The sequence below is a fragment of the Choloepus didactylus genome, chromosome 2 (assembly GCF_015220235.1).
Source record: "Choloepus didactylus isolate mChoDid1 chromosome 2, mChoDid1.pri, whole genome shotgun sequence".
In the NCBI taxonomy this organism is placed as follows: Eukaryota; Metazoa; Chordata; class Mammalia; order Pilosa; family Megalonychidae; genus Choloepus; species Choloepus didactylus.
The window spans coordinates 132,685,743-132,703,996 of NC_051308.1; the positions used below are offsets into that span (position 1 = coordinate 132,685,743).

At 33.6% G+C, this 18,254-nt stretch overlaps 1 protein-coding gene across 3 annotated transcripts in view; it reads left to right on the plus strand.

The window, feature by feature from the left end:
- The window catches only part of LOC119526937 (calcium-binding mitochondrial carrier protein SCaMC-1), a 44,984-nt gene that overhangs the window by 16,861 nt on the left and 9,869 nt on the right, over window positions 1-18,254 (plus strand). For 2 of the 3 annotated variants that reach the window (XM_037826491.1, XM_037826492.1), the window contains exons 2-6: window positions 4,065-4,191; window positions 6,740-6,827; window positions 11,486-11,597; window positions 13,543-13,701; window positions 16,214-16,363. In XM_037826491.1, coding sequence (XP_037682419.1) covers window positions 4,065-4,191; window positions 6,740-6,827; window positions 11,486-11,597; window positions 13,543-13,701; window positions 16,214-16,363 — 636 coding nt within the window. Of the gene's footprint in view, window positions 1-4,064; window positions 4,192-6,739; window positions 6,828-8,664; window positions 8,884-11,485; window positions 11,598-13,542; window positions 13,702-16,213; window positions 16,364-18,254 lie in introns of those variants that run through there. The other variant, XM_037826493.1, reaches the window with a different exon arrangement.

Sequence of the window (18,254 nt, forward strand, 5' to 3'; positions counted from 1 at the left end):
TAAAGTCAAAATACCCATCATGTTTTTTTAAAGCTATTCTTAGATTTACAAGTATGACTTGTATTGTTTATGTAATTTCAAGCTAGCCCTTCATAAAAAATTCTGGATTTTGCCGTAACGAACTTCAAGCCATTAAAACACATTTCTTTCAAACCAAAACCAATTTCTTGCATATCTTTCTTTTGGTTTTGGTAAGAGGTGATGTGAGCCATGTGAATGTTGTGTAGACCTGGTGAAGACTGATGAAGGCTTACACATCAAAATGCAGGAATCGGGAACCCCAGGGGCTCTGCATCAACCACACAGATCACTCACTGAATTTCAGAGCACAGTTGTAGACATCTTTAATAAGTTCTGTTGTGAGCTCTTTTCTTACATGTTTCCAGTTTCCCTAACAGAAAACTTATTTATATTGACTAAGAATTCAGATGGTTCTTAAAAAAGAGAAATGGTACTTACATTATGTAGTGTTAAGATAGAAAAGATACAACTTTTTATTGTGATAGCTATTTTAAAGGCTTTTGGATTATATATATATATTATACATATATATATATATATTTTACTATGAAAGGATTACACAAGAAGACTCAAAAGGGAACCCTGATGTTTCATATTATTGTAAGTCAGAGTCAAGAGGCAATTGTAACTCCGGGCATCTTCATTTACCATAAGAAAGGTTGCAGAAATATGGGTAAGAAAATCAAGCAGCACAAAGATAGAATCAGGGATGTCCTTTAAGAGGTAATTTCCCAAAATGGTAGTTCACTGATATTTCCATCATTCTGGGGCCTCAATTATGATTATGTATTAAACTTGACCAAAATATAAACTTGTTAGGTGTAACTTTAATAATTGAGGCCCCAGAATGATGTGGCATTTACTCTAGGATTATACAAATCTCAGTATATGTTTTGAATGATCAGGAAATAATTTCCTGATGAAGATCATACTCAATCTAATTTGTAAAATGAATTAAATAACAATAATTATTTCTCAGTGACATAATAGAAATATATTTGCTTTTGAAACTGTAAGTAATAATTGATGGTATTTTAATCAGGGCTTTTTGGGTTGCAGATAAGAGAATCCCACTCAAACTTCTAAACAAAAAAGGCTAGAATTATTTATAGAAATCCTTTATCAGCATAAGGAAGCATCTCTCTTTTCCAGAGTTTTAAATTATGTATGAGGCTGAATTTCATCAGATGTTTGTATGGACTTTAGAAGTCATATGACTTTTCTCTTATTCTGTTAATGTAGTAAATTACAAGTTTTTCTTTTTGTTAACTCAACATGGTATTACCAGAATATATTCATCTTGTTTATAATGTGTTATCAATTTTATATATTGTTAAATTGATTTTCTACCATTTTATTTAGTGTTTTTGCATCTATAGTCACAAGTGACATTATTTGTAATTTTTCTTTTTTGTGATGTCCCTCTTAGGTTTGGGTATCAAGGGTATCTCACCTCATAAAGTGCACTGGGACGTATTCCTACCTTTTCTATTATTTTGGAAAATTAGTGTTATTTCTTTATTAAATGTATAGTGGACATTGCTGTTAAAGCCATCAGGGCCTGGATTTTTCTTCATGGGAGCATTTTAAAATTACAGATTAAATTTTTTAATATTGTAGGACTACTCAGATTTTCTATTTCGTCTGTTTCAATTTTTGATAAGTTCTCCTTTTCTAGGTATTTTTAAATTTTATCTTGATTTTCATATTTTTTGTTGTAAAGTTCTTCATAAATCTTTAATGTCTATATTGTCTAGTGATATTTTTCTTTTAATTTCTGACATTATTTGCCAGTTTAGGAATTGATCAATTTTATTGGTCTTTTAAAAGAAGCATCTTTTTTTTTTTCATAAAATCTGCTTTTCCCCTTTATTTATTTTTAAGTTTTATAGCAACTTTATTCATAATCATCCAATATGGAAATGAACCAAAATGTCCTACAATAGTTAAAGAAAGAATGAAACCGAGGTATATCTATACAGTGGAATACTATTTAGCAATAGAAATGAATGCCCTCTCAAGCCAAGGAAATATATGGATATTTCTAATTAAAAGAAGCCAAATTGAACAGGCTACATGCTGTATTTTATCATTCAAATTCTGGAAAAGACAAGCCAATAGAGAAAATGGACAAGTTAAGGTTTGCCAGAATTTTATTGGGCACAGGAGAGTTGAATTGCTAAAGTTTCTCTATGATATATTTTTTTAAAGATGAGAATAAATTTAACATTAAATTAGCACTTCCTAATGCTACTTCTAATTATAATTTTTTTAAATTCAGTTTTCTTGAGATTTTTTTTATATACCATGCAGTCATTTACAGTGTATTATCAGCTGTTCACAGTACCATCATATAGCTGTACATTCATCATCCCAATTAATTCTTGAACATTTTCCTTACTCCAAAAAGAATTAAAAAAAAAATAATAATAAAAGTAAGAAAAAACACCTAAAGCATTCCATCTCCCCCATTTCAACCCTATTTTTCATTTAGTTTTTGTTCTAATTTTTTCTACTCATCTGTCCATACACTGGAGAAAGGGAGTATGAGCCACAAAGTTTTCACAGTCTCACAGTCACCCATGTAAACTACATAGTCATGCAGTCGTCTTTAAGAATCAAGGCCACTGGGTTGCGTTTCCACAGTTTCAGGTATTTCCTTCAAGCCATTCCAATACACTAAAAACTAAACAGGTATCTCTTTATAGTGCATAAGAATGCCCTCCAGAGTGACCTCTCGACTCCATTTGAAATCTCTCAGCCACTGAAACTTTATTTTGTTTCATTTTGCTTCCCCCTTTTGGTCAAGAAGATTTTCTCAATCCCACAATGCCAGACCCAGGCTTGTCCTCTGGAGTCATGTACCGCATTGCCAGGGGAGAGTTACATTCCTTGGAGTCATGTCCCACATAGCGGGGAGGGCAGCGAGTTCACCTGCTGAGTTGGTGTAGAAAGAGAGAGGCCACATCTTAGCAACAAAGAGGTTCTCTAGGGGAGACTCTTAGGCACAATTATAAGTAGGTTTAGCCTCTCCTTTGCAGTAACAAGAAGAAGCATCTTTTGACTTGTTGATCCTCTCAATGGTATGGTTTTTTTTGTTGTTACTTTTTGCTCTTACATTTATTTCCTTTGCTTTTTTTTTTTTTTTAGTGTAATTTTTTCCCTAATTTCTTGAGGTTGAGGTAAGCCTCAATCATCACTCATTGATTTCCAGCCTTTCTTTTTTTCTAATATATGCATTTGAAACCATATGTTTCTTGCTAAGCATGGTTTTAGTTCCTTCTCACGTGTTTTAGACCTTTCTCTTTCTGAGTCCAGAGCTTGGAGGTCTGCTACTATGCCATCCTGCCACAATGTGGCATTATTGTCCCAGAAGAGTATGACTGACAGACCAAAGAATTTGTAAGCTTTGGGTAGGTGATTGCAAGCATCTTAATGGGCAGAGAAAGTTTATATTTTTGGATGGTGGTGGGAGAAGGCTTGATTTCTTCCTCAAAAACAAGATATCTATTTATAGAAGAGTAAGCTGAATATTAGAAGAATAGTTCATTTAAAAATAATTTTAGGCTATCTAAAGGTAGACTGGCATCTCTGAGGAAAAATGGACTGTTGGATATGCAGCTTTTTGTAAGGATCATCTTTGGGAAGAGATTCTTTGATTCTGCAAATCAAAGGGAAAATTAACTATTTAAGACATTTAAATCCCATGCCAGATCAAGTGTTTGTCTTATATCTTGGGGTTAATAAAATACAGGTCAAAAATTATAGGGTGTGATTGCATTAGCATTAAAATGACATGGTTTATAGAAATTAAAGCATCAGTTTTCTAACAAGATCCAGAATCATTTGCAGTAGTGTGGTGACTTTCATTACAGATCTTTATCATACTAGATAATAATATATTTGGCCTAAAGTTGGTACTTCAGTCATATAGGAAAACAACCAATCCACTTGAAGTATGTGTACAAGCAATTTAGTATTTTAGCCTACAGTGACAATAAAAACTTCTCTCTAATTTGTTTTCTGTTTTTTTTTTTTGGTAGAAAATTTTTACTACTGGAGATATCAACAAAGATGGGAAGTTGGATTTTGAAGAATTTATGAAGTACCTTAAAGACCATGAGAAAAAAATGAAATTGGCATTTAAGAGTTTGGACAAAAATAATGATGGTGTGTCTTTCTTTTCTATTCATTACCAGCCAGGAAGAAATACTTCTCATGCTTCCAAGAGTCTAAAATGATGTATATTTAGTCCTTTTAAAAAGATAATACTTGTTATTTGTGTTAAAACTTGCTTTTGTTAATGAAGTTATTTTTATATAAATTTGTGTTTTTAGCAAAGAAAACTTACAGTTTTGTTTACTGTATTAAAAGCTGTGGGTACAAGTATTTTGTAAAATGTTAACTATAGAACATTATACTGACTTGACTTAAAGTTTTGGCTTAAAAATAATAATTATGTTCTTTGCTCTCTGGGTAAAAGAGATTTTTTTTTTCCACATGTAGGCATGAATATTATGTATTTTAAAACTTAAAGACCCTTTTGGATTATCTTTTTATAGTCTTTGTGAAGGAACTAATTTTAAGAAGATATCCTCTGATCCTGAAAATTGGAAAAAAAATATCATATAGACATTTAAATATATACCTGCTGTTTAGGATAATGGTTTCTGAATTTAGATTAGTAGCTTGGAGACAGAGTCCCAGTTTATAGAGCAAAAAGCAAGGACCACAGTAGGAAAAAGGGAGTAGTAGCGAAACCCTCACCACCAGAGGCAACTTTCTGTATGAAGAGTATTTATTTATATAGAAATTATAGCCTCAAACCCCAGCCTACTTATGTTTAATCAGGGCCATTCCATTCTCAGACTTCTTATTCATGAAACAAGTTAAATAAGTAGATTGAGAGAAAATATGATTTATACCAGGGGTCAGCAAACTTTTAATGTAAAAGGCCAGATAGTGAATATTTTAGCTTTGTGGTCCATGCGGTCTCTGTTGCAACCACTCACCTCTGCCCTTGTAGCACAAAAGCCTCCATAGACGATATGTAAATGAATGGGCATTGCTGTGTTCCAATAAAACTTTATTTACAAAACTGGCAATAGGTCTCATTTGACCCTGGGGGTTTTAGTTTGCAAACCCCTGGTTTATACTGAGCATTAACTCCAGTTGGAATCAAAACAAGATCTTTCAAACAACAAAACTCTTCATGGTTTTGATGGTTTTTCTAGTCTGTGAATCACAGCCAGAAAGAGCTGAGTTTGTGATTGCTTTCCATAAGCCTTATGTTATATGCCCCCAACTCTAGCCTTAGCTTCAATCTTCTAGCAAAATCTACTTCTTGCCATCAGCTTTCCTTCTTCCCCCAAAACTTGTGTCTTGCCCAAGATCTTCTACAGTTCAGTTGCAAAGATAGGACTGTCTGTGTACTGTTAGGGCAGACGATATCTGAGAGATGGGACTACCTCTGGATCAGCTGCCAGATAATTAGAGGTCAACTCTCCCAGTATGTAAGTTGTGTATACATCAGCTGTCCATTTCAGAAAATTCTAAATGAACCAAAGGAAATAATTAAAGATGAGATTTTCATGATAAATTTGCTGTAAATGCAAATAAATAATTTATCTTGTTTGTATATTTAAAAAGAATTTTCCATTATGTTTTTCATGTTTTTGTTAGCCTTCCTTAAAGCATATGTATGTCTCTTTAAGAGTGCAGTTATGAAGGGGAATATTCAGAGTGGTATTTAAAGAATTTCATTGCTAACAGATGAATGTCTCCAACTGTCTTTGCATCATCCAAATCCTCACGCTGCTCCTTTCCTCTCCCCGGGAGGATTCTCACCAAATCCTTTCATTTCTTCAAGGTTCTTCTCTTAATGAAGTCTTTTTTTCACCACTAACAGTGATTTTTGCTTGCTCTTTTTCTGGTTTTGCCATTAATGCTGGTTTGGCAATATACGCTCTCTTGCTTCGTTTTGTTTCATCTTGTTTCATCCTGATCCATTTTAGTCTTAGGGGTCTGGGAGCTGTTTGAGGGAAAAGCAGTGTTGCTTACATTTATTGCCTATACTTTCTCTTTATTCCTCTCTTCTGATGCTTCTCTTTCTGTCTACAAACATGCTCTAATTTTCTTGACACTAAAACTTTTCCCTCTTCTGTGGTCCTACTGTCCCACTTCTCATTGTTTTCGTTGTTGGAATTTTCAAAAGAGTAGTTCACTTTCTTTGTCTCCATTTCTTCATTTTCTAAGTTCTCTTTAATCCAGTATAATATGACTTTATATTTAATGAATATCTTACCATTTACTAAAATGTAGAAATGCATCCTTCTTAATTAATAGCTCCTAGTTTAGTTTGAATTTACCTTGGAGTCAGAATATCTTGATATGAATCTCAACTCTGCTACTTAATTATGTTCCTTGGTAAGGCCACTAACTCTGGGTCCTGCTTCTTTAGAGGGAATATTATTTACCTACAAGGTTGTTTTAACTCCTGAATGAAATAATGAGTGTATGCTTTTCTAACGTATTTGTTAAATTTTGAGTGTTAATGATGTAATATGTATTTAAGCAAATCTATAGCTCATCAAAATGCATAATTTTGCCTTAATCAGTTCAGTCTTTCCCTTGTAAAATAAGGGATTTGAAATTCATGGTTTCTAAAGTCTTTATCAGTTCTAAGCCTGAGTTTTTGCTCTTTTCATTTTCTTTAAAGGAAAGATTGATGCTTCAGAAATTGTCCAGTCTCTCCAGATACTGGGCCTAACTATTTCTGAAAAACAAGCAGAGTTGATTCTTCAAAGGTAAACTTTTCATCTTATTGACAATTAAGAAAAAAATTATTGTGGTAACATTTATACAACACAGAGTTTCCCATTTCAACCCCTTTCACGTGTACAATTCAGTGAAATTAATTATGTTAACAATATTGGGCTCCCATTACCACTATCCATTATCAAAATTTTTTCTTCATTCCAAACAGGACCAATCTGTGGGGACAAGTATGGTACTAGACAAATTACATATAAGTAAGAGGAGGTACTTAGTTTTAAACTATTCTAAGATTCTTGTCTTATTCAGGGGGAGGGGTGGTCTAAATATTAACTTTGATACAAATAATAGTAAATATATATAGACTTTGATATAAATACATGATAAAATGTCAAGGTAAACCACTAAAGGAATTGAGCATATAACTTCCAATCTAGGGAGGGAAAGGTGGAATAAGAAAATGTATAAATAAATAAGCAGAAAATTCAGATGAAACAATGAAGTGGAGAGTGTAGGGAAAAGATTCACAGAATGAGACAAATGGAAACAAAAGGTAAGATGGGAGAAATAAGTTCAAATACAAAAAAAGCCTACCAGCAAGTATCCTGAAATAATGTTGGGTGCTGTTATTCTTTCACCTCCATTTTCAAATGGGGCAGGCTAAATAGTGTTCTTATTTGCTGTTGGGACAGGGGTCAGGAGAACAGTAAGGATAGGAGGCAACTGCTTTCTGATCAGTCAGGGCTTTCTCAATTTAGTGTATGGTCAGGTGGGTGTATATAGATTTCAGTATTTTCATATTTATACTTTTTATGACAGAACATACTGATTAAAAAATACTGTTTCTCATTGACCTCATAGTGACATGAATCCATATTACACAATTAAATTTTTTAGACCCCATTTATATTATGTTGGGGTTTTAATGTGTATAGAATAAAATTAATATAAATTTCGCCAGTTAGATGGCAGAGATTGTCAGATGAAATAAAAACCAAAGTAAAACAAAATAAAAAATCTAGAGTAGCTATATTAATATCAGACAAAATAGATTTTAAGATAAAAAACATTTCCAGGGTGTGGAAATAGTACTCCACCCAACCCGTTCTGTGAGGTCGCCATAACCCTAATGCCAAAGGCAGATAAGGAATAAAGGGGAAATTACAAATCAATATCATTCATGGATGTAGATATAAAAATCCTAACAGTAAAACTTAAGAAACATTTACTTTAAAATCAGGAGTGAGAGAATCTACTATTTTGCTTTTATTCAGCATTGTACTAGAAGTCCTTGCTAATGTTATAAGACAATCCAAATAAATAAAAGGTATAAATATTGGAATGGAAGAAATGAAACTATTATTATTTGCAGAGGATATAATGCTTACATAAAAAACCCAAAAGGATCGATAAACAAATTGTTAGAACTCTAGAAAGTTGTTTGGATATTAACTCAATATATAAAAACCAGTTGCATTTCTGTATTCTAGTAACTAACAGAAAATGAAATGTTGTTAAATAGCAGTAAAAAATATAAGGCATTTAGAGATAAAATTTACAAAATTGCTTATAACAAAAAATACCTTTATGTTGCAACTGATAAAATTTCATTAGAAAGCATTAAAGACTCAACATGGAAAAGATGTACCTTCTTTCCAAATTGACAGTAGAGATTCAATGCCATTTGAATTAAAAATCCATGTTTGTTTGTTTGTTTGTTTTTTGAGGAACTTTTCAAGCTAAGTCTTTAATTGACATGGAAGTGCAAAGGCCCAAGAATAACCAAGACATTCTTGAACAGCAAGAGGAGTGGCTTGCCCTGTAATATATCAAGAGTTGCTATTAAACTATAATTGTCAGTGGAAATGCTATAGAAATAGACAAGTTGACCAGTGGAATGTAATAGAGGGAGCCCAGAAACAGAGTCATCCATATTTGGAAAATGCCACATGACAGTGTAGCTTTTCAAATCACTTGGAAAAGGAGAGACTATTCAATAATTGGTGCTGTGGAACCTTGTTATCTATACAGAGAAAAACGAAATGCATTACCTACCTCCCACACAAAAATCAACCTAAATACTTTCAGGTAAAGCTATAATGCTTTTAGGGGGTAAATAGGAAATGTCTATTGCAGGGTAAGGAAGAATTTATTAGAAAGAAAAAGAACACAAAGACAATAGCTATTAATAAAAAAGTTGATAAAATCACCTACATTAAAATTAAGAGCATCTATTCATTAACACCATAAACAAAGTGGAAAAAAAAACAAGTTATTTGCCAACTATGTAATCAATTTTATAATCAACGATACAGAATCAGTTGTATAAAGAACTGTAAATAAATCAGAAGAAGACACACAAACCATTAGAAAAATGGTTTAGAGACATGAATAGGCATTTCACATGGGGAAACATGAATTGTCAATAAACACTGTAAGAGATGCTCAACCACATTAGTGATTTGAGAGAAATGCAAGTTAAACCTATAGCAAGACACTATTATCATTTAAGAAGTTTGTCAATACTAAGTGTTCTGTGGCTCCAAGCTACAGAATTTGGCATTCATTTATTCATCCAGTAAATATTTATCAAGTGCCTGTTTTGTGTCTTTCACCGTTCTAGACAATTTGGCTATTTAAGTGAACAAAATCAACAGAAGTCCTTGCCTTTGTGGAGGAGGTTCATGTATGTGTGTCTTGCTTTTCTAGAGCTGCCATAACAAAGTACCACAAACTGGGTGGCTTAAAACAGCAGAAATTTGTCGCATTGTTCTGGAGGCTAGAGGTCTGGATCAAGGTGTTGGCAGGACTGTGCTTCCTCTGTAGCCTGTTGGGTTCTGGCAGTGGTTGCTGGCAGTCCGTGGCCTTCTTTGTTTGGGGCATAACTCAGTCTCAGCTTCTGTCACTTGACTGTCTTCTTGTCTGTGTCCAATTTCCTATTCTGATAATGACACCAGTCATATTGGTTGGCAACCCACTTGAATAGCATCTTCAAAGATTCTATTCCCAAATAGGATCACATTCGTGGTACCAGGAGTTAGGACTTGATCATATTTTTTTGGATATAATTCAGTCCCTCACAGTATGTGAGACAGGTAGGGTGGTGGTCCAGACAATAAACAATCATAATCAGAAAGTAAATTATTAAATCTGTTAGAAGAGAAATGCTACAAGAAAAAAAGGGAGCAAGTAAAGGGGATTGGGAATGCGGAGTAGTAGAGGGCTGTGGGTGGCGATAGGAGATTGCAGTACCAAATAGGTAGTGAGGGTAAGCCTTTTTGGCCAGATGGCATTTGAACCAAGACTTGAAGATGAGGGAGTGAACTTTACAGATAACTGGGGGAACAGCCAGTGGGGGACCCTGTGCAGGAGAAATGCTTGACCCCTCTGAGGAACTCCAAGGAGGCCAGAACGGCCAGAATGGCTGGGTGTAGGAGGGAGCAGAAGTAGAAGATGAGGACAGAGGTTATTGTGCACTGTTCAGTTCATCATGCTAGCTTTCAGTTAACAACTTGGCTCATGTTCATCTTGGCTACAGCGTTTTCATGTTAATTATAAATAATTTAAATTTAAAAATTTACGTGATTTGTTACAATTGTGTCATGTTATATCCCCAGTTAACACAGATGATTCAAAATTGCATTAAAATACAAAGTAGTGATAAAAATAGAGCTGTAGATATTGCAACTCAAAATAGTGTTATAAACCTAAACAGTGACTGGGATGCTCATGCAAATATAATGTTAATACCTGTGTGTTGGGACAAGTGAAACTGTAAGGGTGATTTCACATATGCAGGTCAAAATAAAAAGTCGTACTAGAAAGCACAATAACTATCTGAAAATTGAATTTTATTGGACTGTCATCTTTATGCATTGTTTTTACATGTATTGCAGAATAGTTATGAAATCTGAAGAAAACATCAAAACTGTTTTCCAGAGACATTCATTAATTCAGCAAACAAATGCGCACCTTCTTTGTGCCAGCCTCTTTAAGTGCTGGGTACATGGTAGTGAATGCAAGTCAAATTCCTGGCACAATTCAGAGTTGCTCTTAGGATAAAATAGGTACATATGGCATTATTGCCAAGTAGTTTTGTATAAACAAAAGGTTAATGACAGTTATTTAAGGCTAAAATATTTTCATTTTAACTGTTGAGGTTGAGGTACCAGAGTTTCTTAAGACTCAAAAGGCCCTATCACCAAGAGTTCAATTTGTTACACTCACTTGCTAATTTTCTCAATTTTGTTGGAGAAGGAAACTGATTGCATATTTGAGTATATTTCAGAATTACATCCAAATGCTGCAACAGAAAGTTACGAAAGATCTTCCTGAGTCAATTCAAGCAAAAATCAAATTATGAGTCCATTCATTATTAACCCCCAACATTTTACGTTCCAGCTTTCCAGCTTTTGAGTTTGATAGCTTGTTGACTTCTTTTTTGAGTTTGATAGCTCATTGATTTCTCTGCAGTTTTTGGTCCATTTTTACCTAGGTAATTAAAACTATCTGAGAGGAACATTAAATGCTTATTGCCATTTCCAGTAACCTATAATTGTGAGTGGGATTTTTTTATATTGGCAAGAATATTGCATTGGAAAAGAAACTGTCGTCTGAAAGATGGCCAATAAATGTCAGTAATATTTATCAGTTTTGTTTTGTTCTTTAATCAGATTCTTTTCATTTTCAGCATTGATGCTGATGGGACAATGACAGTGGACTGGAATGAATGGAGGGACTACTTCTTATTTAATCCTGTTACAGATATTGAGGAAATTATCCGTTTCTGGAAACATTCTACTGTACGTGTGCTTTACATATTCAATTATACTTACTGGAGCGGTAAGCCATAGGGCTAACTATTATCCAAGAACAAACACCTGTCATCCTAATGGGCCAGGAGGCCCAAGTCCTATAGCCTCTTAACTTGTGGAGTTCTGCTTATTCTATTAGGTATATTTTAGAACAGCTTTAAAAAATTTAAACCCAAGACTGCATAAATACTGAGGATATAATACCTATTTTTGCCAGACTCTCAAACCTTGGAAGAGGTACCCACTTGATGAATTTTTAAGTATTCTCTCTTAGGGAAGTATAAAAGTAATAGGTTTTTACTTTTTTATAGATACAAACCTGCCTAAATAATCTCAGTATCCCATGACTGCCGAGGATCTATATCCTTAGCTATGATGATGTGGTCAAAGTTCTCTTCTAAAATTTTTCCTTGTCTGATCAAACAGCATAGATTTATCTCTAGCATAAGGCACTTATAATAATAATCTTTGAGGGTTAAAAAATCTTTGGGGCTATTTGAGCATTTCACACCTGCCTGTAGTCCACAAAATGTTCAGATTACTTATATTCTATTATTATTCTACTAAAATATGCAAGTGAACATGAAATTTTATTTATTGTGCAATCTGCTCCTGAGACCAATGGGAACTCTCTGGAGGAAATTTTTTTTCTGATGGGTTTGTCGCCTATACTTTTTCATGGATTTCAGTAAACTTGGTATGTATGAAGATATTAAAGAGTATTTCATTAGCACTAAGTGAAGCTTAGAGTTTAGTTCACTACTGGTAACACAGAGCTTACACAGTGCCTTGTAAAATTATTGGTGGTTAATGTTGTCTCAACTATGAGTATAAAATAATACTGTAGTAGTAGTTCAGTTGCCTAGATAAATTTTTTAATTATGTGAAGTTATAATTACATGATTGGCTTCTTACTGTATCTTTAGAAACAGTAATAGTTGAGATTAAATCATGTACCCATTTTAATGATGGTAAAATGAAGGAAGAGAGAATTACTATCATAGCATAGCTTCTTAACCGTATAACCTTACCTATAAAATCTTACACTAAAATCATTCCAATAATAAAATTGTAAAAATATTATTATTGTAGAACTTTGTTTCTGTCAAGCTATAATTTGTAATCTGTAGTAATGTTTAGAGAGGGATCATTCAAAATAATATCTCTGTTAGCAAAATTTTAGAAAGCTATTGTAGTTTTAAAATGATGTCAGATTTAAAATATATTTATAAGTAATCTATAAAAAGAAATGAATTTAAGGGGAATTCATATAATTTAATCTGATTTATGTGTTTAATACACGTATCCTAAGTATACTGTGGATTTAATTTTGAGATAAACAGAGTATCTTTGAAGAATTGACTGAATAATTTCTTAAATGATGCCATTGCCCATTAGAATGTTTTTCTAGCATTAGGAAATATAGCTGTCACTAGAAAAGATTCACTATACCTGATAAAATGTTGCCCTTTCATTCTTAGACCAAGAAGAGAAAAACTGTTCTGAATCTATTAAGAAAGTTATAGCTGTTTCTTTTGTTTTGTAATTTTGCAGTTATTGTTAATTTTCATTTTTTGCAAACTGAGTTTATACTTTGTTGATTGTAAACAGGATTTACAACAGTCTATATGCATAATTTCAAACTTACAGGAAAGTTACAATAATAGTACAAAAACAATATAGAGAACTCCAATATTCCCTATCCAGATACTCAGAATTACTACCTTTTAACATTTTGCCACTTTGTTATATCTGTCTGTTTCTATTTTCTGAAATTTGCGAGTAGCTTGCCTACATCATGTTCCTTTAACACTTAATATTTCCATGTATGTTACTAAGTAAAGGTTATTCACTTATGTAACACATTAAATATAGTTATGGGATAACCTAGTTTTAATTAAAGGAGCATGCGGATATTTTTCTATTTTAACAGGGAATTGACATAGGGGATAGTATAGCTATTCCAGATGAATTCACAGAAGATGAAAAAAAATCTGGACAGTGGTGGAGGCAGCTTTCAGCAGGGGGTATCGCTGGTGCTGTCTCTCGAACCAGTACTGCCCCTTTGGATCGTCTGAAAGTCATGATGCAGGTGAGCTTTATCATCGTGTGTCTGCATTTGTTCTAAATATTCTAAAACAACATGTAAAATGATGCTTTTAAAAAGGAGTTTAGAATTTCTCAGCAGTAGTCTTTTATACCTTTTACAAAGCTCTAGTTTATTGCTATTATCCCTACATTCAGTCCATGTAGACATTTCAGTGTTCCACTAAACCTTAAATTGTTGGTACATATATATGTGTAATGAACTTTCAACCTTTGACATTCTATGACTATTCAAATGTTTAATTAAAAAGAAAACTCTAGCCAGTTTGTAGTGTTTGTCTTAAATTATTTATATTTTCCTTCTATTTTATGTACGCTATCAGTAGTGGGTATTTCTGAGTTCTAGAATCTTGGAACAAAAATATAATTTTAAATATCACTTTTAAACTAAGGTTAGCAGAAAGAGACCTGGATTTGTAGACTGACTTTGCTCTTTACTATCAGTGCAGCCTTGAGTTGGTCAGAGAGGAAAGAAAGAGGGAAAGGAAAGGAGTTAACATTTATTGGTGCTCATTATGCTACAAAACCCCCATTGTAGTCCAGTGAGGTAGGTATTTTATATTCATTTTATTCTCATTTTTCATTGTGTGGAACTTGAGGCTCAGAGAATTAAGTAACTTTTCCTCTATAATAAATGATAGACAGAATGGTGTATTTTTGGCTTCCAAGCCTGTGGTTCTCCCATGGCATGAAAATCCTGAGGTCTTATTTTCCTTCCTTCTGGAATAGGAATAAGAATATCTAACAAGGGTGGTTGCAAGAATTAAATGATACAATGTGTGTGAAAATACCCGATTTGTTGGAACATACATTACTAGAACATAATAGTTGTTTAAAAAATATTTTTAAAAAGTTGTGTTTATTATACTTACAGTCAACACTTTTTATATTTGTACTTAGATTTCTATATGAAAAGATATCTGGTAATATTTTAAGCTAGAATCCATTCAGAATGTGCCCAGATTTCAAAATGTATTAGGGGGGCAAAGACAGTGCTTTAGAAAAAGAGGAGGGAGTCTTTGTGAGTGTGGTTTTTTTCTTTTTGTTCCTTCAGGAACAATAATAACTTGACTTTGAGAGGTCTTGAATAAACATTCTTTTTTTGCTTTGTCATATTTTAATGTGAAGTTTATTTATTTAAAATGAATTTCTCTGGACTTTTGTTTTTTTTACTTATAAAGTAAGAACATAGAACCTGCTATTCTAGATTAATGTTCCATTATTATAAACAAAATTTAAATCTTATTCCAATATTATTTTTTCTAGTACTTAAAAATATTTATTTAATAAATAAAACTATTGAGTACTTACTACATGTGTAACATGTAGTGTTAAATGCAGTGAAGGGAAACCAAGCTGAATATTCTAAGAACAAAAGAAGTTTACTTTGAATTTAGAGAAGTGTGTTTTCAGTGACTATTATAGCCATATTTGTACAAGTAACAAATATACTGCTATAGCAAATGCTCTCTATTGTCTGAAATGGAAGGTAATGAAAGGTAATATAATATGTTGACCCAAGATTGCTGATGTCCCTCAAGTACTATGTGTGTTTCCTCAGGGCAAGGATATGTGTTAGAGAAATATAAGTAAGACTCTATGTCTACCAGTCTTTTTTTCATCACATCAGTCTGTTAATTATATAAACAAATGGACTGCTCTTTTATTAGCAATAGAAATATAGTTTCTAAAGTATTTTTTATTTTAAGAAGCCTAGTAAGAGATTTAGCACTTTTTTTTTTTTTTAAGTGATAGCTGCTTATTTTGTGCCAAACAATCTGAAGAATGGCTGGTTTCTTGGATTATTTTTGGTTTATTAGATTTAATCATGAAGTCTAGTCTATTTAAATGGTTAGTACCCCTGTAATATAAGCCAAGTAGTTCATCAATATTCACTGGTTTAAGCAGTGGCCCACGTTGCCATGATTTTTTTTTTGTTTGTTTGCCTAGAAAGGCCTCACGATGTACCATAGAAGTTACAATTTTAATTTTGACATCAGGCAGTATATGTTCCAGCATCTATAGCTCTAATGTTGACCAATGTGTCTAAATCATTTTAAGACCCATTTATATTTCATGTTTGCACGACTTCTTAAGGGTGGAGGATAATATATCACCTGTTATATACTTTTTTATTTATCTTAAACTTGCCTTGAGCAAGTTCCAAAAGGTGTTCCCTCTCTTAGTATTACATAATTTCATTCTTGTTATCTTAGGAATGTTGTTTATACTAATTTTAATTTTGATCATTTCCTCTCTGTTAGCTTTCCCAGATTGAAAAATACTAATTCTTCTTGCATTTTAGATTCAGAGACAGGCCTCTAAAATGGTGGTAATAATTGCTTCTATCATTATATGTTTTCCCCAACCTTTTGTATTTTTAAATACATCTTCTTTGAATTGATGTATGGAAGAAGAGAAAATGGTTTGTATGGTTACTTTAGCAATAGTAACAATAACATGTACCATTATTTTATATCATTTTGCTTTATTTTTAGGTTCATGGTTCGAAATCAAATATGAACATTGTTGGTGGCTTTCGGCAGATGGTGAAAGAAGGGGGTATCCGTTCCCTTTGGAGAGGAAATGGTATAAATGTCATTAAAATTGCTCCAGAGACAGCTGTTAAGTTTTGGGCATATGAACAGGTAATTGTTATCACTGTGGAATTTATTAACCAAGAGGAGTTAGTCCCAAAGTCAATAAACGTGCTTTGGGTATTATTGTACTGCACGATCATTTTTCACTTGTACTCTATGAGGAAATTCTTTTACAGGAGATTAGACTAGATAAACTCAGAGATTCCTAATGACTAAATTCTGGGGTTCTAAATTCCATATTATTTACAAAGAAAGATTCGTGTTCTTTTCTAAGTAGATTTTAAAGGAAAGGTAAAAATTTAGGTTATTTATTTTGAATTCGGAGTAGAAGGTGCACGCTAATGTAAGCATCCCAGCCCAACATCTGAAAGTAAACTTTTAAATTTGAAGTTCTTTGTGTACTTCAATATTTCTATATAATAGGGCTGAATTTAGAGTGAAAGCTCCAAGAAGGCAAGGTCTTGCTATCTTCTCCATGTACTCCAGCTCTTAGATAGAACCTGGCACATCAGTGCTGAGAGAGTATTTGTTGAGTGAATGTATGCATTCTCCTCTGAATCAACTTCTCTGTTGGCTTACATTGTTTAGGAAATTGCTTCAGCCTAACTTGGTGTTAAGAGGAAATTCAGTAGTGAGTTTTGGAGTTTGGTTTCTCTTAATGGTCATTAGTATGACTGTCTAGTTGAGCACTCACAGAAATTATTTTCTTTTCATTATTTCTTCCATTGTTGTTTATCATAGACTATAAGGGCCTTCTGTACCATATATTCTTCATTATTTGAAGTAGATGTTAAATTATTTTGAGGAGTGTTATGTTCTTGAGTAGCAGAATACTCTTGAGAAGATTACAGTCTGGTGGGTGTCCTTTATTGGCTGAGGAAATAGAGGGAAAAAACTGGAAGAAAAACTAGTCTCCAGGGCTCTGATTTGAACCTATCTTTGGGAAGGATGTTTTCTTTCTGTAAGTGTTTAAGGATTCAAATCATAACTCAGTGCCAGTAAATCCTCATTGAATGAGTGAAAAGCAGAACTGCCAGAACTGGAATTTGAGCCCAAGCCTGCCTGTGTCTCAAGCCTGTTACGATGGAGGGAAGGACGGGTATTGCAAGCAGAAGGAGCAGCATGTGGACAGAGTATAGGGATGAGAGAGTATCACTCACTAAGGAAACAACAGGTGGTTTTATGGCTCAAGTGTAGAGGAGTGTGTGTCTGGGAGGATAATGATAAAAGAAGGGAGTTTAATTTTGTCCTGAATATGGTAGGGGACTATTAAAACATCTTTTATAAGAAAAAGAACTGAGTAAATTTACATTGAAGATATATAAACCTGGCAAAAGAGTGGAGAATGTATTGGAGAAGAGTGAGGCTGGACTAAGGATACATGTGGCAGTAAGAGATTGGATCCTGGGAAAAGTCCAAGAAGCAGAACTGCACTGACCCGGCCCTCCTCCGTGTGTCTGCTTCTGTCTGTTGATTTATCCACCTCTCCCTCTGGTGTCAGTGGTCGATTACTTCTGTAGACTCGTCTCACTTTTCTGGTTTGCCTGGCCAGTTACCTCAGTCTCTGTTTGGGCAGAGCTTTTCTCAAGTTGTATAAAGATAATATATTATTATTAATAGTAATATTTATTGAACAATTGCTACTTGCCCAGCACTGTGCTGCATTACCTTATTTAATTTTCATAAAACCTGGTGAGATGGTCACAGATGAGGAAGCTGCAACTTGGACATGTTGGTGAACTTGCTTGGCTCTGGGATGCCAGTCCAGGTCTGCCTGCCTCAGGAGCCCATGATACTGACATTGAGCCAAATTCTCACCCTTGGTCCACTCAGCCTGGTCGGGTTGCTTTAGCGGTGGTCAACCAGGTGGGCCCTGGGATTACCTATAGAAGTTATTTTTCTAAGTTGTTTTGTTAATATTTCCCACTTATTCATTAGT